The 22,939-nt window shown below is 45.6% G+C and overlaps 1 protein-coding gene and 1 non-coding gene across 9 annotated transcripts in view; both read right to left on the reverse strand.

Moving 5' to 3' along the window:
- EIF4ENIF1 (eukaryotic translation initiation factor 4E nuclear import factor 1) overlaps positions 1-21,170 on the reverse strand; it is a 52,356-nt gene extending 31,186 nt beyond the window's left edge. For 4 of the 8 annotated variants that reach the window (XM_034949339.3, XM_034949338.3, XM_034949337.3 and 1 more), the window contains exons 1-3: positions 19,343-21,170; positions 18,085-18,207; positions 1,291-1,364 (exon numbers count right to left, since the gene is read on the reverse strand). In XM_034949339.3, the coding sequence (XP_034805230.3) occupies positions 1,291-1,364; positions 18,085-18,207; positions 19,343-19,543 (398 nt within the window). In that variant the 5' untranslated portion in view covers positions 19,544-21,170. Of the gene's footprint in view, positions 1-1,290; positions 1,365-18,084; positions 18,208-18,840; positions 18,983-19,131; positions 19,298-19,342 lie in introns of those variants that run through there. The other 4 variants (XM_063603412.1, XM_034949341.3, XM_034949340.3 and 1 more) reach the window with 3 other exon arrangements.
- LOC112438170 (U6 spliceosomal RNA) lies at positions 8,859-8,965 on the reverse strand. The gene has a single exon (XR_003026647.1). It is a non-coding gene; the product is annotated as a U6 spliceosomal RNA (small nuclear RNA).
- Positions 21,171-22,939: the final 1,769 nt, after the last annotated feature.

Here is a 22,939-nt window from a genome sequence, read left to right on the forward strand (position 1 = left end):
ACAGGTGTGAGCCACTGCACCTGGCCCATCATCTCTTAAATATCAAGGTAGATGGTTTATATTAGTATTAGCCTACATTTTTTTTAACATATAAAGCATCATATTAATGTTCAATTTCCTGGTTAAATAAGACTTTTTTTTTTTTTTTGAGATAGGATCTCTGTTGCTCAGACTGGAGTGCAGTGACACAATCATAATTCACTGCATCCTCAAGCTCCTGGGCTCAAGCAAACCTCCTGCTTTGGCCTCCTGAGTACTTGGGACTATAGGCACTATAGTACCATAGGTACCATAAATACAAAAACATTAGCTGTGCGTGGTAGTGGGTGCCTGTAATCCCAGCTACTCGGGAGGCTGAGGCAGAAGAATCGCTTGAACCTGGGAGGTGGAGGTTGCAGTGAGCCCAGATCGCGCCAATGCACTCCAGCCTGGGCAAAAAGAGTGAAACTCTGTCTCGGACAAAAAAAAAAAAAAAAGAAATGAAATGACTAAGGTGGCCATAAGTAGTACAATATAGGATTATTGTAGGAGATTTTCAGACCACTTTTAGCTATAGTCTTCCCAAACCAAAGCCTTCTTCTTCTGAGGGAAACTAGGATGAAATGAAGCTAATCGGAAAGGCTGAATAGTTTTTTGTGGGAATGCAAAAAAAAGAACCAAGAGCCCCCCTGAGCAGCATACCTGAGGCAGGTACCCTCAAAGTACAGTGCAAAAAACCACTGGTAGAGGACAAGACCCTGGTGAGGACTCCTGGGTTCAAGTCTTTTTTTTTTTTTTTTGAGATGGAATCTCGCACTGTCGCCCAGGCTGGAGTGCAGTGGTGCGATCTCAGCTCACTGCAGGCTCCGCCTCCCGAGTTCATGCCATTCTCCTGCCTCAGCCTCTCGAGTAGCTGGGACTACAGGCGCATGCCACCACGCCTGGCTAATTTTTTGTATTTTTAGTAGAGATGGGGTTTCACCATGTCAGCCAGGATGGTCTCCATCTCCTGACCTCGTGATCCGCCTGCCTTGGCCTCCCAAAGTGCTGGGATTACAGGCGTGAGCCACCACGCCCTGTCGGGTTCAAGTCTTAATTCTGCTTTCTGACTATGTGACTCTGACCAGGTCATCTTTTAATTTTAGTTTCATTCCTAGGTAGTTGAAACCCATCTTATTACCTCTCGAAATCCCTCTTTCACTTATAATTCTACCAGAAAACTTCAAAACAATACAATTCTTAATTTACCAAGTTTGGTATAACAAAAAGTTATTGACTAGAAGTAGTTAAGGACTAGAATGACACACATACCTGTCATATTTTTCAGAAAGGCACGAAGGCCTCTGTTTGGAATGGGGGAGTTCTTTTATATCCAAAAGTTCTTCCTAAAAAGAGAAGTCAAATAGTCATTTTGAATTACATTTCTTAGGCCACACACTTTAAACTTCTGTTCTGAATAATTCTAAGTGTCCATCTTAAACACTTCACACAATTCTTATTTATATCCTGCCTTATTTCAGAAAGGACTGGAGTACATTGAGGTTCTCACAAGCTCAAGCAGAATAATCCAGTAACTTAAAAGTGATCAGTTTCTGGCTAAAACAATCTCTCATAATTGCTATTGAATAATATTGTTACATTCCGTAACACTGAATGCTCATCAAGGCAAGGAAACTTTAGTGTTAGATAAAACCTCTGCCTAATCTTACCAATTTTCAATGCATTAGATGACAATTTACAAGGGGAATTTTTTTTTTTTTTTTTGAGATGGAATCTCACTCTGTAGCCCAGGATGAAGTGCAGTGGCACAATCTTGGCCCACTACAACCTCCACCTCCTGGGTTCAAGCAATTCTCTTGCTTCAGTCTCCCAAGTGGCTGGAATTACAGGCACACGCCACCATGCCTGGCTAATTTTTGTATTTTTAGTAGAGACGGGGTTTTGCCATGTTGGCCGGGCTGGTCTCAAACCCCTGACCTCGGGCGATCTGCCCGAATCGGCCTCCCAAAGTGCTGGGATTACAGGTGTGAGCAACCGGGCCGGGGGGGGGGGGGGGGGGCGATAGTTTTTTTTAAATGTAATGTTGCAAGACTAAAAAAACACAAAAAACATCCATATACTATGTACCTATTAACATTTCTCCCTATTTATCATTTACTTTTTTTTTTTTTGCAGAATTTAAAAAAATTGATACAGACATTTGTATACACTTATGGGGTATATGTGATATTTTGTTACATGTATAAACTGTGTAATGATCAAGTCAGGATATCTGGGGTGTCAATTACCTCAAGTATTTATCCTTCCTATGTTTTGGAGACATTTAAAGTCCTCCCTTCTAGCTGTTTTGAAATATACAATACACTTGTTAACCACAGCCACTCTGCTCTGCTATCAAACATTAGAATTTACTCCTTCTTCAACTGCATGTTTGTATCCATATAACCAACCTCTTTGTATTCTGCCATCCCACCCACACACCTTTCCCAGACTCTGGTATCTATCATTCTATCCTCTATCTCCACGAAGCCAAGTTTTTTTGGCTTCCACATATGAGTGAGCTTTTTTTTTTTTTTTTTTTTTGACTAACTTGAGAGTAAATTGCGTAAGTCATGATGCCTTACTCCTAAATACTGCAGTGCCTATTTCCTAAGAATGAAGATATTCCTTTACAGCCTGTTATCCAGCTCCATGAGAGAATTTAGCCCTACAGAAAATGACCTGAGTGAACTATTTTCCCATTCTCTCAAGGATGTACTTAGCTGGTATGCACAGGAGAGAGGCTAATCCCTCACATATAATGGATGCCTCAGGGCATGAAGACTTACTTCTGCAGACCCAAGTTGAGAAGAACTGCTAGTTTTTTTTATAACTACAGCTATTGATAATACTTTTTTCTAATCTACCTTCCCAATTCCAGTTTTGTAAATTGACCCAGTAATGTCCTTTACATTGATCTTCCCCCTCCAAAACAGGATCCAGTCTAGAATCAGATATTTGATTGTTGTATCTCTTTGGTCTCCCTTAATCTAGAACATTTCTACAACTTTTGTCTCTTATGATAGTGACATTTCTAGAAAATATAGTCCCTTTCTGTAAAAGAACATTATTCATTTTGGGTTGGTCTGATGTTTTCTCATGATAGACTGAGCCTAAATATCCATGGGGCAGAATACTAACTGAAGAGGTGCTGTGTCCTTCACAGACCGTCACTTCTGGAGGCCATGATGTTCATCTGTCCTTTATCTATGGTGCTAATTTTGATCATTTGGTCAAGGTATTCTCTAGTTTCTCTACTATTTAGTTACTGCTTTCCCATTTGCATTTAGCATGCAATCTGTGGGGAGACACTTTAAAATCACCCAAATATCTTGGTCTTCCACTAAAGTTAGCATCCATTAATGATTCTCGACCAAACCACTCTTCATTTTGCCACTCTAGCCCTCTCTCCACTCTCCATATTTACCAGCCAGCACTTGGCATCATACTGTAAAGGCAAGTCCTCCTTTCCCCTGTTTATATACCTATGTATTATTGGTATGGACTCACAGACTCCTAGTTTTTCCTCTTTTTTTTTTTTTTTTTTTTTTTTGAGACAGTCTTGCTCTGTCGCCCAGGCTGGAGTGCACTGGCGCAATCTTGGCTCACTGCAACCCCTGCCTTCTGGGTTGAAGCACTTCTTCCACCTCAGCCTCCCAAATAGCTGGGACTACAGGCATGCACCACCATGGCTGGCTAATTTTTTTTGTATTTTAGTAGAGACGGAGTTTCACCACGTTGACCAGACTGCTCTGGAACTCCTGACCTCAAGTGATCTGCCTGTCTCAGCCTCCCAAAGTGCTGGGATTACAGGCGTGAGCCACCGTGCCCGGCTGACTCCTGGTTTTTCTGTTGGTCTATAACTCATTAATGTCCTCAATTATGTGGTGCCCAAACTGTCCCAGATTTTGCCAGTGGGTGCCTCTTCAAACTGGCCCATGTGTCTTTTTCAACATGCCATCTTTTTTTTTTTTTTTCTAAAGACTGTCATACGTTCTAGCTTATCTTGTATTCATCCTGTCCCAGCCCTGGAATCAGCTATTTGTGAGAAATCCTAGTTTCTTTAAGTGAGGAATTGCATAAAACACCAAGGTCTGGGAACTGGGTATCCTCATTTGCTTGAAGGCCCTTTCAGTAGAGCTAGGAAATATACACACTTACATATACACACATATATATACACACATGCACACTAACACACATATCTACCCATATATACAACAAACTACTGCCTCCTTTTGGTATACTTTGAAATATTTTTTATAATAAAGTTAAAAAGCAATTCCGAAACTTTCAGCACCAGTAAAATGCTGCAACTGCCTTGCAAAAAAGCACATACCACTATGCCATGACTTTGGCAACACTCCCATCCCAGGCCTTGTAGTAGGAGAATGTGCACTGCTTCTCAGATCACTGATTCAACATCTTGGGGTGAGGATGGAGGGACAGATTTGCTCAATCAGCCCACAAGAATCACTGGGTATAGCATACCATGAATTCTCTCAGTGTTTACAGAAAACTGAAGCATCTAAATGTTTTCTTCAGGACAAGAAGATGCCTTAGGACTATATGATATTTCAGTTTTAAGACCAGGATATCAATCAGGCATTTGCATTTATTTAGGATTTATTTATGAATTACCTGTCTTATAACTGGATAGAAATACGAATAAAAATTTGTTAAGACTGCGATAAACAGAGTTCCAAATACAAAGACATACCTAGAGGCTGTTCAAAATTCTGAAAAAAATTGTCAAAGAACATACAACCTATAAATCACCAGTAAAGACAGGAGTCAGCCAGGTCCAGTGGCTCACATCTGTACTCCCTGAACTTTGGGAGGCTGAAGCGGGAAGACTGCTTGAGTCCAGGAGTTCAAGATCGGCCTGGGCAATATAAGGAGACACCTGTCTCTACAAAAAATATTTTAAAATTCATCGAGTGGGCCAGGCACAGTGGCTCATGCCTGTAATCCCAACACTACAGGAGGCTGAGGCAGGCAGATCACTTGAGGCCAGGAGTTTGAGACCAGCCTGGCCAACATGGTGAAACCCTGTCTCTACTAAAAATATAAAACTTAGCCAGGTGTGGTAGCGGACGCCTGTAATCCCAGCTACTTGTAGGGAGGCTGAGGTTGCAGTGATCTGAGTTCGCGCCACTGCACTCCAGCCTGGGTGACAGAGCGAGACTCCGTTTAAAAAAAAAAAAAAAAAAAAAATTCACCGAGTGTGGTCCCCGCTACTCAGGAGGCTGCGGTGGGAGGGTCACTTGAGGTCAAGGCTGCAGTGATCGCACCACTGCTCTCCATCCTGGGTGACAGAGACCCTGTCTCAAAAAAAGAAAAAAACAAAACACACCACGGGAGACTCCAGAGAAATCTTCAGGGCAAACATGGTGTCAGATCTGTAGGGTTAGCACAACTTTGGGGCTGGGGGGAGGGGTTCAGGGAGGATGGAGCAATAGTAATTATGAAAATATCAGATATTACTGTAACACAGAAATCCTAAGGACAATAGGGCTTAAAATTTTTCTAGTAGAAACAGGAAGGACCTTGCAATATAGGAAATACTTATACATAATGCTACAGGAAAAACCACTGCAAAGCAATTTTTTACTCTTAAAAGTAACTAAAGATTATCACATATCCCCTTACTACCCCATGCAGATACTAAGAACCCTAATGTGCTATTCAATCAAAGACAATCTTTCACACTTAAATGTGTAAATTCTTAATGTACGGAAGTTTCTAAGTGGTGTTTTGTTTGAAACTTTTAACTCCAAAGGTAACAGGGATCCCAATAGGTGTTCTCAATTACCACTACAGCTGTTTGCTGAACTCTATAATGATTTTACCTATTTATTTAGGAGTCACCTGGGAAAGGTTAATACTTTAACACAACCACAAAACATCCAGAAAAGCCTAATTTTGGTCCTATTGACGAGGAATCAAAAGATACTTTAACAGAAGTAACAGTCTTAAAAAAAGGAAAATAGGAGGCTAAAGAGAGAGGACAACTAAACATAATATGGTATCCTGGATGGAATCCTGGAACAGAAAAAGGATATTAGTTTAAAAATAGGAGAATATGGGCTGGGCACGGTGGCTCACACATGTAATCACAGCACTTTGGGAGGCCAAGGCGGGTGGATCACTTAAGATCAGGAGTTCAAGACCAGCCTGGCACGCCTGTAATCCCAGCTACTCGGGAGACTCAGGCAGGAGAATTGCCTGAGACTGGGAGGCAGAGGTTGCAGTGAGCCAAGATCACACCACTGCACTCCAGCCTGGACAACAGAGTAAGATTCTGTCTCAAACAAACAAAAAAATTAGCCAGGTGTGGGGGTGCACACCTGTAGCCCCAGCTACTTGGGAGGCTGAGGTATGAGAACCGCGAACCTGGGACGCAGAGGTTGCAGTGAGCCAAGACTGCGCCCTTTTTGATGGAGACCCTGTCTCAAAAAAAAAAAAGGCAGGGCATGGTGGCATGCCTATTGTCCAGGCTACTTGGTTGAGCCCAGGAGATCCAGGCTGCAATGAGCTGTAATTGTACCACTGCGCTCTAGCCCGAGTGACAGAGACCCTGTCTCAAAAAAAAAAAAAAGAGGCCGGACGTATTTCTTGAGGCCAGGAGTTCAAGACCAGCATGGCCAACATAGCAAAACCCTGTCTCTACTAAAAATTAAAAAATTAGCTGGGTATGACGGCGCATGCCTGTAATCTCAGCCTCACTTGAGGCCGAAGCAGGAGAAATTGGTTGAATTCAGGAGGCGGAAGTTGCAGTAAGCTGAGATTCTCCAGCCTCGGCGACAGAGCAAGACTCTGTCTCCAAAAAAAAAAAAGAGAGAATTTGAAATTGAGAGGTTATTCAAAGTTAATGTTTTGTTCAATATAATCTTTCCTCTTAGAGTTATTGCTCTAATCACAGAGTGATAAACACCAACTACTCTCAGTTAACAAGAGTTAACAAAATTCTCATTTTCACTTCCGTATTCCAGTTTTCGTTGTTGACTTTACATGCTTAGCATACATAGGTGTGATGCTTAAGTGAACAGATGTACAAACTTCACAGGCCTGTAAGAGCAGAAGGCAGAGTAGTAAGCTAGTTACACACTGACATTAACCACATCAGCAACATTATTTGTGCCAGGGCGCACTCTTGACCAAACGCAATGGCTAAAACATAGCTCACCTGTCCATAGAGGATAAAGAGCCATTTTCTTCACTGAGAAACAGGCTTAGAAACAAGACAACTCTTGGGTTGTAAAACTGGCAGGGGGTCACTGTAAACATCTAGGTAAACAGTATTTACTGTTCTTGAAAAGTAAGACTTCTTAAACCAGTTCCATGATGTCAAGGAGTGTAAGACCTCCCATTTGAAACCATATGGAAAATGATGCATTTGTGCAATTTCTGCAGTGAATGTTCACACCTTCAAAAGATTTCCAATGAACGCCAAAGAGGTCAAAAATTATTGCTTCCAACTGAGCATGTTTCTCAAAATGTGGCCCAAGGTCCACGTGGACATTTAGGGAAAAATGAGAGAAAACTTCCTCACTGTTTACAGCACTAAATGTGTTACCTTCCAGCATGATCCTAAGATGCTTAAGGTGGTATCCCAGCACAAGAAGATCCCCTACTTAAGTGGGGAAGAGAGAAACCATGAGCTAAGTCAATACAGTTTGGGCCAGGCGTGCCGGCTGACACCTGTAATCTCAAAACATTGGGAGGCCGAGACCAGCTATCACTTGAGTCAGGAGTTCATGAGCAGCCTGGCCAACATGGTGAAACCACATCTCTACTAAAAATAAAAAAACTAGCTGGGCCTGGTGGTGGACACCTGAAATCCCAGCTACTATTCAGGAAGCTGAGGCACAAGAACTGCCTGAACCCAGGAGACAGAGGTTGTAGTGAGCCGAGATCATGCCACAGCACTACAGCATGGGTGACAGAGCAAGACTCTGTCTCCAAAAAAAAAAAAAAAAAAAAAAAAGCTGAGTGCGGTGGCTCACACCTGTAATCCCAGCACTTTGGGAGGCCAAGGCGGGGGGATCACGAGGTCATGAGATCGAGACCATCCTGGCTAACACAGTGAAACCCTGTCTCTACTGAAAATACAAAAAAATGGCCGGGCATGGTGGCTCAAGCCTGTAATCCCAGCACTTTGGGAGGCTGAGGCGGGCGGATCATGAGGTCAGGAGATCGAGACCATCCTGGCTAACATGGTGAAACCCCGTCTCTATCAAAAATACAAAAAAATTAGCCGGGCGTGGTGGCAGGTGCCTGTAGTCCCAGCTACTCGGGAGGCTGAGGCAGGAGAATAGCGTGAACCCGGGAGGCGGAGCTTGCAGTGAGCTGAGATCACACCACTGCACCCCAGCCTGGGTGACAGAGAGAGACTGTTTCAAAAAAAAAAAAAAAAAAATTTGCTCTCTTTACAACTGTCCACATAATATATCCTGTGTGCCCAGTTTAGTGCCACACATAGACAGATGACTCTTGTCCCCACCCCTACAGCTCTTCCAGTCTCTGAAAGAAGTTTTTTTTTTTTTTTTTTTTTGGAGATGGAGTCCCACTTTGTCACCAAGGCGATCTCAGCTCACTGCAACCTCTGCCTCCAGCGTTCAAGCAATTCTGCTGCCTCAGCCTCCTGAGTAGATGGGATTACAGGCTCATGCCGCCATGCCCGGCTAATGTTTTTCTTGTATTTTAGTAGAGATGAGGTTTCATCATGTTGGCCAGGCTGCCTGAGCTCAGGTAATCCGTTTGCCTCGGCCTCCCAAAGTGTTAGGATTACGGGCGTGAGCCACCATGCCTGGCCAAGAGAAGAGTCTTTTTTTTTTAAAAATATGGAACACTTCATGAATTTGCGTGTCATCCTTGCGCAGGGGCCATGCTAATCTTCTCTATATTGTTGCCATTTTAGTATATGTGCTGCCGAAGCAAGCACGAAAAGAGTTCTTAAACTTGCCATCTCATCAAGAGCCCTTAACATTACTCGTGGAAATACCCCTTTGGGATATTTTCAAAGAAAACGTTCAACTATGGCTAAAGACAGAATACTTGGGAAGTGGCCACTCTAACTAGGAGTGCTTCCTTCTTATGAGTATTTCAAGAAAGGATGTGGTATTACCCTTTTGGAGAGGTTTTTGTTTTTTTTTTTTAATCTATCCTTTTGGAGATTTTTTTTTTGAGACAGGGTCTCACTCTCAGGCTGGAGTGCAGTGGCATGATCATAGCTCACTGCAGCCTCAAAACTCATGGACTCAAGTGATCTTTCTTGCCTCAGCCTCCCAAGCAGCTAAGACTACAGGCGCATGCCACCACATCCAGCTAATTTAAAAAATTTTTTGTAGAGATGAGGTCTTGCTGTGTTGCCCAGGCTGGTCTGAACTCTTAGGCTCAAGTGATCATCTTGCCTCAGCCTCCCAAAGTGCTGGGATTACAAGTGTGAGCCACTGTGCCTAGCCTGGAAAGTCTTAACCCATAGGAACTTACTGATCACGAATGAATTCATTAAGATTACCATATGGCGAATATAAGAGTTAATACCTGAGACTTCACTTTTTGCACAGGTTACTAAAACCTGACTAGGCAAGAACAAGCTGCTAATTGCCCAAGAGCCACACACCCAAGGAAGCATAAACATATTTTCTTAGTTGCAGCAGCCTTCCTTAAAGAAAATGTGTCAAGGCTCCCAAAACCTATTGGGGAATTACTAGTATGAACACCCACTTTTGGTGATCAGTATTAAAGTGGAAAGCAAATGAATCTCAACAAAAGCCCAAAAGAACAATGGTTAAAATCCTTATCCATTTCTTTCTGCAGAAATCCTATGCAGAAACAACTATGCATTCTGATGGACCTTCTGACATTATGTAGAATTTCACATAAGTCACATTTATGGAAGGGGGATTAAAAGGGAAATATTCCTGGCTGGGCGTGGTGGCTCACGCCTGTAATCCCAGCACTTTGGGAGGGTGAGACAGGCAGATCACCTGAGGTCAGAAGTTCGAGACCAGCCTAACATGGAGAAGCCCCATCTACACTAAAAATACAAAAAATTAGCTGGGCATGGTGGCGTGCGCCTGTAGTCCCAGCTACTCGGGAGGCTGAGGGAGGAGAATCGCTTGAACCCGGGAGGCAGAGGTTGTGGTGAGCCAAGATCACGCCATTGCACTCCAGCCTGGGCAACAGGAACGAAACTCCCTCTGAAAACAAAACAAAACGGAACAGGCAGGGGCCGGGTGCAGTGGCTCACGTCTGTAACCCCAGCACTTTAGGAGACCAAGGTGGGCAGATCACTTGAGGTCAGGAGTTTGAGACCATCCTGGCCAACATGGCGAGATCGTCTCTACTAAAAAAAAAGAAAATCAGCTGGGCATGGTGGCACACACCTCTAATCCCAACTACTCAGGAGGCTGAGGCAGGAGAATCACTTGAACCTGGGAGGTCGAGGTTGCAGTGAGCCAAGATCGTGCAAGACTCTGTCTCAACGATAACAAAAAACGAATGGGTAGGAAAAAGCAGTCAGAAGCTATTCTCTATGGTCTTGCCAGCCAGCCTGCTCTAACAACTTCCAGTGAGATAGGTTTTCTGGACAGTTGACACATTAAGATTGAATAATTTTTTTTTTCTTTGAGACAGAGTCTCACTCTGTTGCCCATGCTGGAGTGCAATGGTGCAGTCATAGCTCACTGCAGCCTCAACTTCCCAAGCTCAAGTGATCCTCCCACGTTAGCCTCTTGAGTATCTGGGACCACAGGTGCACACCACCACCTCTGGCAATTTTTTTTTTTTTAACGAGATGGGGTCTCACTATATTGCCCAGTCTGGTCGTGAACTCCTGGACTCAATTCATCCTCCCACCTTGTCCTCCCAATGACTTTTCATACCATAATTCTACCTTCTCCAACATAAATAGGTATCCTTAAATTAGTTTAAGAAGTTTATAACTAAATTTGTCACAGAAATGCCACCTGAGTTACTACTCAGTTTATGAAAAATACATTTAGTTATCAAATAAGATTTCTGTACTGGAAAAAGGGACCACCTGATTCCTGTTTCAACCTAGGATTTAAATCACAGTTACTCTTTTCTCTGGGGATTGGCTTCAAGTCTTCTGATTATATCCAAGAAGGCTAGGATGACTCAAGTCAGTCACTTCAACTGCTTGTCCATTTTCCTGATTGTTTTAAAGGAAAGACAAACATGGCTGTACTGACTGCTATGACCAATTGGCCTACCAGCCACAAATTAGGATGGCCTCCCTTAAAGATCCCTGGAGACACTAATGACTACAATAATGCCACTTTGTAACTAGTCAAGGTTATGAAAAGTCCACATGGGGCCAGATGCAGTGGCTCACACCTGGAATTCCAACACTTTAGGAGGCTGAGGCAGGAGGATCGCTTGAGGTCAGGAGTTGGAGACCAGCCTGGGCAACATAATGAGATCCTATCTCTACAAAGAAATGAAAAAATTAGCCATGTGTGGTGACACACACCCGTAGTCCTAGCTACGCAGGAGGCTGAGGTGGAAGGATCGCATGAATGCAGAGTTCGAGGCTGCAGTGAGTTAACTGTACCACTGCACTCCAGCCTGGATAACACAGTGAGAGCCTATCTCAAAAAAAAAAAAAAATTCCACATGAAGTTAAACTAAGATAATTCAACATTCACTTAACTTTAATACGCATGTTTAACACTGGTCAGTATCAAGCTGAATGTTCTGAGTGTCTCTGCTTTTATTCCCTGTCCAACTGGCAGGTGACAGTCATTTAATAAGGAATCAGTGGCAAAACACAGGAGCAAAGGAAGAACAGCATAACGTATGTATCCTTTATAAGATTAGTCTATTTGGCCGGGTGCGGTAGCTCACGCCTGTAATCCCAGCACTTTGGCAGGCCACAGCAGGTGGATCACTTGAGGTCAGGAGTTTGAGACCAACCTTACCAATATGGTGAAACCCCGTTTCTAATAAAAATACAAAAATTAGCTGGGCATCATGGCACGTGCCTGTAATCCCAGCTACTCAGGAGGCTGAGGCAGGAGAATTGCTTGAACCTGGGAAGCAGAGGTTGCAGTGAGCCAAGATCGCAACACTGCACTCCAGCCTGGGTGACAGAGTGAGACGCGGTCTCAAAAACAAACAAAAAAAACAGATTAGTCTATTCACTTGACGAAAATAACATGGATGTGAGGCCAGGCGTGGTGGCTCACGCCTGTCATCAGAGCACTTTAGGAGGCCAAGGTGGGTGGATCATGAGATCAGGAGATCGAGACCATCCTGGCCAACATGGTGAAACCCCATCTCTACTAAAATGTAAAAAAAAATAGCTGGGCATGGAGGCACGCGCCTGTAGTCCCAGCTACTCAAGAGGCTAAGGTAGGGAAATTGCTTGAACCCGGGAGGCAGAGGTTGCAGTGAGCCCACACAGGGCCACTGCACTCCAGCCTGGCGACAGACAGAGACTCTGTCTCAAAACAAAAAAAACAGAAAAGAAAACCACATGGATCTGAATAGCGGGATGGCCTAAAACATTTCTATTTTGTATTTCAAGCAGAAGACGGCATCACTAACAGAATAGCAGGTACTATATTCCAGAACTGGTGAACAAGGGATTCTGGCGAAGAAAAAGTTGAATGAGCACCACTGCCAGGAGATGATCTTTTTTTTTTTGAGACAGGGTCTCTTTTTGTTGCACAGGCTGTAGTGAAATGGCGCGATGATGGCTCACTGCAGCCTCAAACGATTCTCTCACCTCAGTCCCCTGTTTAGCTGAGACTACAGGCAATATGCCACCATACCTAGCTAATTTTAAAATTTTTTTTGTAGTGACAGGGTCTTGTCATCCTGCTCAGGCTGGTCTTGAACTCCTGGGCTCAAGCAATCCTCCCATCTCAGTCTCCCTAACTGCTGGGATTACAAGTGTGAGCCACCACACCCAGCGAGCAGGTGATCATTTCTTAAGCCAATGGTTCTCAAACTTGAACCAGAGCCAGAATCCCCTGAAGAGCTTGTTAAATGCAGACGGTTAAGCTCTACTCCCCAAGTTTCTCCTTTAATACCACTGAGAAGAGGCCTGAGATTTGTATTTCTAACAAGTTACCAGATGATGCTAATGCTAGTTCAGGGACCACACTTTGAGAACCACTGTCTAAACCACTCTTAAACCATAACTTTCAGGTGAGACCCCACTCTATAACCTCCAAAAGTCCTTCAACATGATCCAATCACTTTAAAAATGCATACTTAGATACTACCAAAATATAGCTTTTGGTCTTAGGAATGCGGCCTAGAAAACAGACCAGCATTTGTAACTTAGGGGTTCAAGACCCTCAGGGTAACAGGTGCATATGATAAACCCACTTATAACCATCCCACAATGAGATTTAGGAGTAGGTCTGAATGCACCCAATGTGACTCTAACTTGAGGTCCTAAAATATTCTTCGAAGCACAATGAACATCATCTGAACCCCAAAGAGTAACTATGCATCTGAGTTACTTGACACCACCAACACCATTTATCAAGTTCTCTAAGGAAGACCAAAGCCTTGATACTTAAAGTATAGTCAGTGGACCAGCAGCATGTGCACCACTTGGGAGTGGGTTAAAAAGCAGAATCTTCAGGACCACCCCTGCCTACCACTCAGAATTCCTTTCCCAAGGCCTAAAGGTGATCCCCCAGGCATATTAACATTGGAGAAACAAGCTAACTAAAGGATGTCTTAACACAAAAGGAAACTCTGGTACATTACTCTGAAAACCACCTGACCAAAACATCTATACTTCTTCTACTCATGGGGGAAAAACAAAAACTCTTCGAATTCTGAACAACAAACTACTAACATTATCCCAGAAAGCAACTGAACACTAAACTAAGAAGGGTCAATGGCTAAGGGGCCCTCTCATCTGGCCAATGTGTTTTTTTGACCCTGTAAGTAAACATACACAGCTACAAGTTTCCACAGAATACACCACCTATTAAAAAAAAAAAAAAATCACCGGCCGGCTCACACCTGTAATCCCAGCACTTTAGGAAGCCAAGGTGGGCGGATCACCTGAGGTCGGGAGTTTGACACCAGCCTGACCAACATGGAGAAACCCTGTCTCTACTAAAAATACAAAAATTAGCCGGGCATGGTGGCGCATGCTTGTAATCCCAGCTACTCAGGAGGGTGAAGCAGGAGAATAGGTTGAACCTGGGGGGCGGAGGTTGCGGTGAGCGGAGATCGCGCCATTGCACTCCAGCCTGGGCAACAAGAGTGAAACTCCACCTCAAAATGACCAATGAGAACAGTTTCCCTCTACTGCTTCTAGATCTTCTAGCCCGTGAACTTGAAGTGGCAGAAACATCATTAAAGTCTATTTATTCCAGTACTTTGATCTCAGTACATAGACAAGGAAGAAGGATGGTTTGAATATTATTCCAGTTGTGGAACTAACATATTTATTATAGTGCTAGGAACACATAATCATTTCAAGCTCTCTTTAAAGGGAGAAGACTTCTTTATTCCCAAGTCCCGCATAAAATTACTAGAGTGTTGAAAACCATGAAAGCACTACCCTAACACTGCCTAAACACTATCCTAAAATTGTCATTAACTAAATCCTAGAAAGTAAACCTATTTCCAATTAATTTGGTAGAAAAGACTTAAATCTAAGCTCCACTGTCATTAAGCTAAAAAATGCTTTTAACCAGTTCTTCAAGGCACATTTATCTATGTATGACAGAATTCTGAAGCTGGACTGTCAAAAACGGACAATACCGAGGTTCTTAATCTTTACTGCAAAGAAACAAGTCCTACCCTAAGAAAGAGAAATATCTCCCTAAAAATGACGTAAGCATAAAGATAGAAACATACACAAAGATGAAATATACATGTTAACCTCTGATCAGTGTGTGAAAGTGATTCAAAAGCCTCTCTGCCTGGACTCTACCAGTAGACTACTGGTTAGAACTTTAGTTCAAAAAATACTGGAAAGGGTGGGCGTGGTGGCTCACACCTATAATCCCAGCACTTTGGAAGGCCGAGGTGGGTGGATCACCTGAGGTCAGGAGTTCAAGACAGGCCTGACCAACATACAAAATTAGCCAGGCATGGTGGTGCATGCCTGTAATCCCAGCTACTCAGGAGGCTGAGGCAGGAGAATTGCTTGAACCCGCGAAGCAGAGGTTGCAGTGAACCAAGATCGTGCCATTGCACTCCAGCCTGAGCAGCAGGAGTGAAACTCCATCTCAAAAAAATAAAAATAAAAAAAAAAGTACTGGAAGGGGCCAGGCTCGGTGGCTCACACCTATAATCCCAGCACTTTGGGAGGCCTAGGTGGGTGGATCACCTGAGCTCAGGAGTTCAACACCAGCAACACAGTGAAACCGTCTCTACTAAAAATACAAAAAAAAAAAACAGGCCAGGTGCAGTGGCTCACACGTATAATTCCAGCATTTTGGGGGGCTGAGGCGGGTGGATCACCTGAGGTCAGGAGTTTGAGACCAGCGAGGTCAGGAGTTTGAGACCAGCCTGGCCAACATGGCAAAACCCCGTCTCTATTAAAAATACAAAAATTAGCTGGGCGTGGTGGCACATGCCTGTAATCCCAGCTACTTGGGAGGCTGAGGCAGCAGAATCACTTGAACCCGGGAGGCGGAGACTGCAGTGAGCTGAGATAGCACCATTGCACTCCAGCCTGGGCGACAAGAGCGAAACTCCGTCTCAAAAAAAATAAATAAATAAAAATAAAAATACAAAAACAAAATTAGCTGGGTGTGGCAGCGTGCGCCTGTAGTCCCAGCTACTCGGGAGGCTGAGGCAGGAGAATTGCTTGAACCAGGGAGGCAGAGGTTGCAGTGAGCCGAGATTGCACCACTACACTCCAGCCTGGGCGACACAGTGAGATTCTGGCTCAAAAAAAATAATAAACAAAAAGTACTGGAAGGGGGCCAGGCGCAGTGGCTCACACGTGTAATCCCAGCACTTTGGGAGGCTGAGGCAGGTCAATCGCTTGAGTTCAGGATTTCAAGACCAGCCTGGCCAACATGGCAAGATCCCGTCTCCACTAAAACTACAAAAATTAGCTGGGCATGGTGGCGCACACCTGTAGTCCCAGCTACTCGGGAGGCTGATGCAGGAGAATCACTTGAACCCAGGAGGCGGAGGCTACAGTGAGTCAAGATCGCACCATTGCACTCTGGTGATAGAGCGAGACTCCGTCTCAAAGAAACAAAAACATAAGTACTGGAACGGCTGGGGGCAGTGGCTCACGCCTGTAATCCCAGCACTTTGGGAGGCCGAGGCGGGCAGATCACCTGAGGTTGGGAGTTCGAGACTAGCCTGACCAACATGGAGAAACCCCGTCTCTACTATAAAAAAAAAAAAAAATCAGCTGGGCATGGTGGCGCATGCCTGTAATCCCAGCTACTCAGGAGGCTGAGGCAGGAGAATCACTTGAACTTAGGAGGCAGAGGTTGTGCCACTGCACTCCAGCCTGGGCAACAAGAGTAAAACTCCGTCTCAAAAAAAAAAAAAGTACTGGAAGATTTTCATTTCCCTTCATTTGATGGCTTTTCTCCATTCAGAATTCACCTGTCAGCATTTTAGGAAATGAATTTAAGTTGTGAAACACTACTCAAACACTCTCAGGTTTGATAGAAAATATATTTGGGAAGACCAAATCTGAATGTGGAAAAAGTTTTCTATCAACTTACATGCTGTCATGCCAAAACAAATCATCCTAAGAGAGCAATCAACCAAGAACACTTTACACCTGAAAACATTTCTCTTACTGCAGTTCAGTTTCCTTCAGTGCTGAAAATGAGTATTAATCTGACAGTATTTGACACTTTATCAAGTAGGTAAGAGTAGTGCACCAGTACATAAACAAGGGCTGGCTTTAAAGCATTAACCAATCAGTATCCCAGGAAGCCAGGGACAATAAGCCATGTTAGAGTCAATGACTGAGGCCTGGCACAGTGGCTCACCCCTGTAATCCCAACACTTTGGGAGGCCAAGGTGGGCGGATTGCTTGAGCCCAGGAGTTTGCCTGGGCAACATGGCGAATTCCCATCTCTATAAAAAATACAAAAATTAGCCGAGCGTACTGGTGCACGCCTGTGGTCCCAGCTACTCAGGAGACTGAGATGGGAGGATGGCTTGAGCCCGGGAGGTCCAGGCTGCAGTGAGCCATGATCGCACCACTGCATTCCAGCCTCGGCGACAAAGTGACGCCCTGTCGGGTGCAAAAAAAAAAAAAAAGAAAAGAAAAATCCATACTAAGGAAATATATGGATGTGTGCCCAACTAGGATATAACCCTTCTTGTCATCAGTGGTCCCAACTGCTTCAACACTGTTGAGCAAGTTTTATGGGATCCAGCCTGACACATTTCAGGGACCCAGAAATGAATTTACAATTTGAGTCCTGTCAACCTCTTCAAAAACATTCAGTAGCCAACAAGACATGTACTGAAGCAAGATCTTTAATAAATATGACTTCCTCTCTCTCCCAAAAGCAGTTATCTGGACAAGCAGTTTAAGCATCTCCAGTTTTTAGCTAGGGGAAATATGACTGAAGCCTTACTTTTTTGAGTCCATATCCAATTTGTAATAGAAAATTAAAAAACAGGATTGAAAAGCCAGTTACCCCTGAAAAGCACACTCAAGAGCATTCCTATGGGGAGTCTGCCTCTTAAGGAAACATCAATACAGAGGACACTAACTTTGTAAAGCATCCTAGGGCTTTAATCCTCACAGTACAGTATGTAAATCAATAACGTACCAATTACATAGCTGTTACAGAACTTACAAAGTATACTGATCCGCAATTTTAAAAAAATCTAAGCCTACATTCCCTTCACCTAAAAGCCTCTCAAAGCAAATTCCAGCTTAAACGCTGGGTATCTACACTTGCAGAAAAATGTTCAAAGTAATGCACTACTAAATTTAGTTAATATTTAGTCCATGTAGTGAGTCAGAATGAGATTACCACTTAATAGGAATGAAATAGTTATACACTGTTACTAACTTCGCCACCTAAAAAGAAACACTATTTCATTAGTGGCAAACCCTACTTTTGTATAGCGATGGGGGCATTTGGAGGCAGGAGGCTTCTTCAGGTCAAGGAAAGCATCTCCACTTTCTGTTTCACCCATACTTCTCCTATCCATGGCTCCTTGGTCTACAATGCTCTGCACCTGGAAGATAAATCGGCACAAAATTGTCACCGAGAACAGTAAATTTTCAGAAATCTTGGCTGTTTCTTCAGAAGCTGAAACTTTTTAATCTCTCAAAACAGCTAGTGTTAAAAACAAGTCCCCACCCCAAAATTATGCTATAAATTAGAACTCGGAGATAGAATCATTGGTACTCAGTTCTCTTTCCTAGTATCCTAAGCATCAACATGGTAAAAAGTAGAAGGTGCCCAACTCAAGGTATATAACCTTTAAGCAGCTTTAACACAAGAGAAACCAAGATTAGTAGCTGCCACCCATGGGGATCTTTCAAGACTGGTGGGGAAGTTTCCCGGAGTGGGGGCAGGTAGAAGACTGGTTAGGCTGGGAACCCGCGAAGTCTGTTGTAAAGTGCCTGTCACTTGCCAATGGACGGCGCCAGCTGCCCCTTGTTATCTGGCGATCAGGGACTGGGGACGGGGCCCGAGCGCCCCTCGCCAGGCCAGCCGCACCTGTGGCCATGTCAGGGGCGCCGATAGCAAGGAAAGGGCGAGCTCCGAAACTTGGCTTCGCCGGGCCGCGACCCCAACCCGCAGCCCCTCACGCAGGCCCGGGCCCAGCGGCCTCCTTCGGAGGAAGGGCGGGGACCGTACTCACTGAGGGGCGGCCGGCCGCAGGGAGCAGGGAGGCCGAATCTCCCGGCCCGGGCGCTTCGAGCTGGAGCTAGCGCAGGCCCGCAGCCGTCCTCCCCGGCCCGGCGGCTCGGTCCCCGCCAGCCAGACCGCCGGCTGCCTTGCGGGCCTCGCGCCCCTGCCCACCCCCTGCGGGCGCCCCGGCGCCCGCGCTCATGCACGCGACCCCGGGAGCAATGCGCCCGCGCCCCTTCTACACCCGCGAGCACCGGCGCGCGGTGCCCCGGACCCAGCCGCCACCGCCGCCGACCCTTACTCGGTGCCTCCGCCGCTCGGCGGCCCTTTGCCTCGGCCGCCGCTCCCCTCCCCGCTGCCCGCACCGGTCCCAGCGCCGCTCCCCGCAGCCTTCGCTCTCGCGCCCCCACCCCGACCCGCTTGGGCTGTCTCTCTTCAGCCGCCGTAACTGCAGCCCGGCCCTCCGCCCCTCCTCTTCGGCCCCCTCCCCCTTAATAACTCCCTCCACGCACCCGGGCGCCGGCGCCGCCTTCCCCGCCGCGCGCCCGGATGTGAGGTGGCTGCAGCGGTGCCGGGCGAAAAACCAGCATCGCCGCGCGCTCCCCGGACGCCAGCCCCTGCGCGGGCCGGGCGGTGGGAAGGTGGTGGCGGCGAGGAGGAGGCCACGGTGGGGACAGCGGAAACCCGCTCCCGTGTGCGCAGGCGGTCGCCATGGGCAGCCCAGAGGCCGCCGCCGCCGCGTTCCCACGCGCGCTGCAGGGCAGAGCGGACGGCACTTGGGACCCGCGACTCGCGGCACGCCACTCTCCCGGAGGCGGTGGCTAGATGGGCCTGGGCTGGCGGCTAGCGCGGCCTGTGGCGCGACGACCGCTGTATTTGCACGGTTCGCATAGGCAGAGAACCGTGGGGCTTCGGCAGTGGGAATTTGAGATAGGAGATTGGGGTCTTCCGAGCCTTCCCAGTGCGGGTTCGAACCTCAGCTGTTTTGCGAGTGGCGTGATCCTGGGCAAAGCTGACTTAACCTAAGTTTCGGTCGTGTTTCTAAAATGGCCTCTGTAAATCTATGAGGCTTATGCGCGAGTACTGGTTGCTGCATTAAAAGACAAACTTGTCACGATTGGCTTTGATAGCGATAAAGGCGACTAACAAATTCATTGAAATGTTGTTTCCCTCCGGTAACCTGAATCTGTCCTTAGCCTGCACAGAAAGGGGAAGTGCGAGTGGAGTTGGGGAAATGAGACGGCGAATGTCAAGTGCTTACCACGTAGTGCAGACTCAGGCTGACAGGGGGCCACAGAAATGCAAATATGTGAGCAGTGTGGGTAACTGCATCCTGGGGAGGAAGTCCTATGTGCTGGAATACCACAAGCACCCATTTCTGCCCTGTGGTACTGCGCAGCGTTGGTGTGAAGCGATACGTAGGCCTGAAGTCCCGAGAACACAATTTTCCTGGTTAAAGGACAGCAACGTCTACATGTCTAACAAGAGGCCTACTTTGTTGGAACTTAACTTCACTTGTGAAATTAGGGTGTTGGGCAGTGAGTGACCACTAACTCAGCTCCCTTCTTGTGAATCTTGGCAACAGAAAACTTTTTCTTTTGCGTTTGTATTACTGAATAAAGTGTGTTTCTTACAAACTGTTTTTTTACAGGCAAGAGGCAGAGGGAAACACTTGCACATCAGGCCTGAGTTTGCATTCTCATCTCTGCCACCTCCTACAAGCTATGGAGTTAGTCTATTGATTCTTAGTTTTACCTGTGAAATTGCGAAGATGATATAACCTGCTCATGGGGCAGTTAAGATTAAACAGGATAAGGTGGGTAAAAAACCATATATAACCCATAAAGCTGCTGAGCCTTTTTAAGCCTATACAGAGACCTGTTGCAGGTGATAATACAGCAGATGTTATTATTTTCAAAATCAAGCTGTTTTTGGAATCCAAATTCTTCCTAAAGCTGTGGGAAACAGGTCTAATCCCCTTGAGTGTCTTGGAGACTCCCTGGAGTAGTGGAGAAGGCCCGTTCTTTGAAGCTGCTAAATCCTGACCCTGCCAATTAGTGTGAAACCTGAGCCAGGCATTTCACCACCTGGATCTCCCTTTCCTCATTTTTCCGAAAGGGATCGCAGTATACCTACTTTTTAGGCTTGCAGAGAGAATTAAAGATAACATTAAAAACACTGCTCTGGTTATTTTATTTTGGGGGTGATGAAGTCTTGCTCTGTCATCCAGGCTGGAAAGCAATGGCACAATCATAGCTCACTGCTCCAGCCTCAGCCTCCCAAATAGCTGGGACTACAGGCTCCTGCCACTACAGCCGGCTAATTTTTAACGATTTTTTGCAGAGACGGGATCTTGCTATGTTGCTCAGGCTGGTCTCAAATTCCTGGCCTCAAGTGATCCTCCTGCCTCAGCCTCCAAAAGCACTGGGATTACAAGCATGAGCCACCACACCTGACCTTTCTTGAAAAAGAAAATACTAGAAACCCAGAAATTATGGATTTCTGGTTACCTACTGTTACGTAACAAACCACCCCAGAATTCCAATTATATTTTGCTCTCAAATCTGCAAAATGTGCTGGTTCCTGCTGGGACGGCTGGTTTCTGATCCATTCAGCACCAGTGGGGGCAGCCCAAAGGCTGGGGCTGAGGGTCCCGTAAAAGCGTACATGTCTGGTGGTTGATGGTGGCTGTCAGCTAGGACCTGGGACCATTAGAGCTGTCCCTGGAACACTTACACATGGCCTCTCCCTGTGTCTGAGCTTCCTTGAAATATCATGGCTGGATTCTAAGGGCAAGTGTTCAGAGAGTGAACAAGAAAGCCATATAGTTGCTGTATTGCCTTTCCTAACCTAGCCCTGGAATCAGTTCTACCACGTGCCACATTCTGTTCCTTAGAAAGGAGTCAGCACGGCTACCCTATATTCAAAGCAAAGGAACTTAGACTCCACCTCTATATGGGAGGAATGTCAAGGAATGTGTAGGCATGTTTTAAACCACCACAAGCCATACATGAAATCAGTGCCCAGGGCATTGTAGCTATCATGATTTGATAGCTGGAACTAATTTCCTGAGCCCTCTGGTCTATCCTACTTAGGACCTACTTTTCCACTAGGCTCCTTTAATGTCTTGTAGAACTTTGGCCTCAACTCATTTTTTACCTCTCAAAGTCTCACTCTATCCTTATAGAAGAAGATGGTTATTACCTAGGAAAAAAGGTAATAATCTAAGGGAGGCTTCCCTAAACTTCTTTCACCTGTGCCTGGCAAAAGCTAGATGCTTACAAATTGCAAATTCTTGTTTCATTGTAGCTTTTGAATGTTACTCTCCTTGGCAGGATAATTTTTATTTTTATTTTTTATTTTTTGAGAAGGAGTCTCGCTGTATCACCCAGGCTGGAGTGCAATGGCGTGATCTTGGTTCACTGCAACCTCTGCCTCCCAGGTTCAAGTGATTCTCCTGCCTCAGCCTCCTGAGTAGCTGGGATTACAGGTGCATGCCACCACACCCAGCTAATTTTTGTATTTTTAGTAGAGACAGGATTTCACCATGTTGGTCAGGCTGGTCTCAAACTCCTGACCTCGTGATCCACCCACCTCGGCCTCCCAAAGTGCTGGGATTACAGGCATGAGCTACCAAGCCCGGCCTGATAATTTGTAATTTTTTTTTGAGACGGAGTCTCGCTCTGTTGTTCAGGCTGGAGTGCAGTAGCGTAATCTCGGCTCACTGCAAGCTCTGCCCCCTGGGTTCAGGCCATTCTGCCTCAGCCTCCCGAGTAGCTGGGACTACAGGCGCCCGCCATCACGCCCGGCTAAATTTTTGTATTTTTAGTAGAGACAGGGTTTCACCATGTTAGCCAGGATGGTCTCGATCTCCTGATTTCATGATCCACCCGCCTTGGCCTCCCAAAGTGTTGTGATTACAGGTGTGAGCCACCGCGCCTGGCCTATAACTTGTAATTTTTTGAGACCGAGTTTTGCTCTGTCGCCCAGGCTAGAGTGCAGTGGCACACTCAACCTCCGCCTCCTGAGTTCAAGCAATTCTCATGCCTCAGCCTCCCAAGAAGCTGGGACTACAGGCCTGTGCCACCACACCTGGCTAACTTTGTATT

The sequence above is a fragment of the Pan paniscus genome, chromosome 23 (assembly GCF_029289425.2).
Source record: "Pan paniscus chromosome 23, NHGRI_mPanPan1-v2.0_pri, whole genome shotgun sequence".
In the NCBI taxonomy this organism is placed as follows: Eukaryota; Metazoa; Chordata; class Mammalia; order Primates; family Hominidae; genus Pan; species Pan paniscus.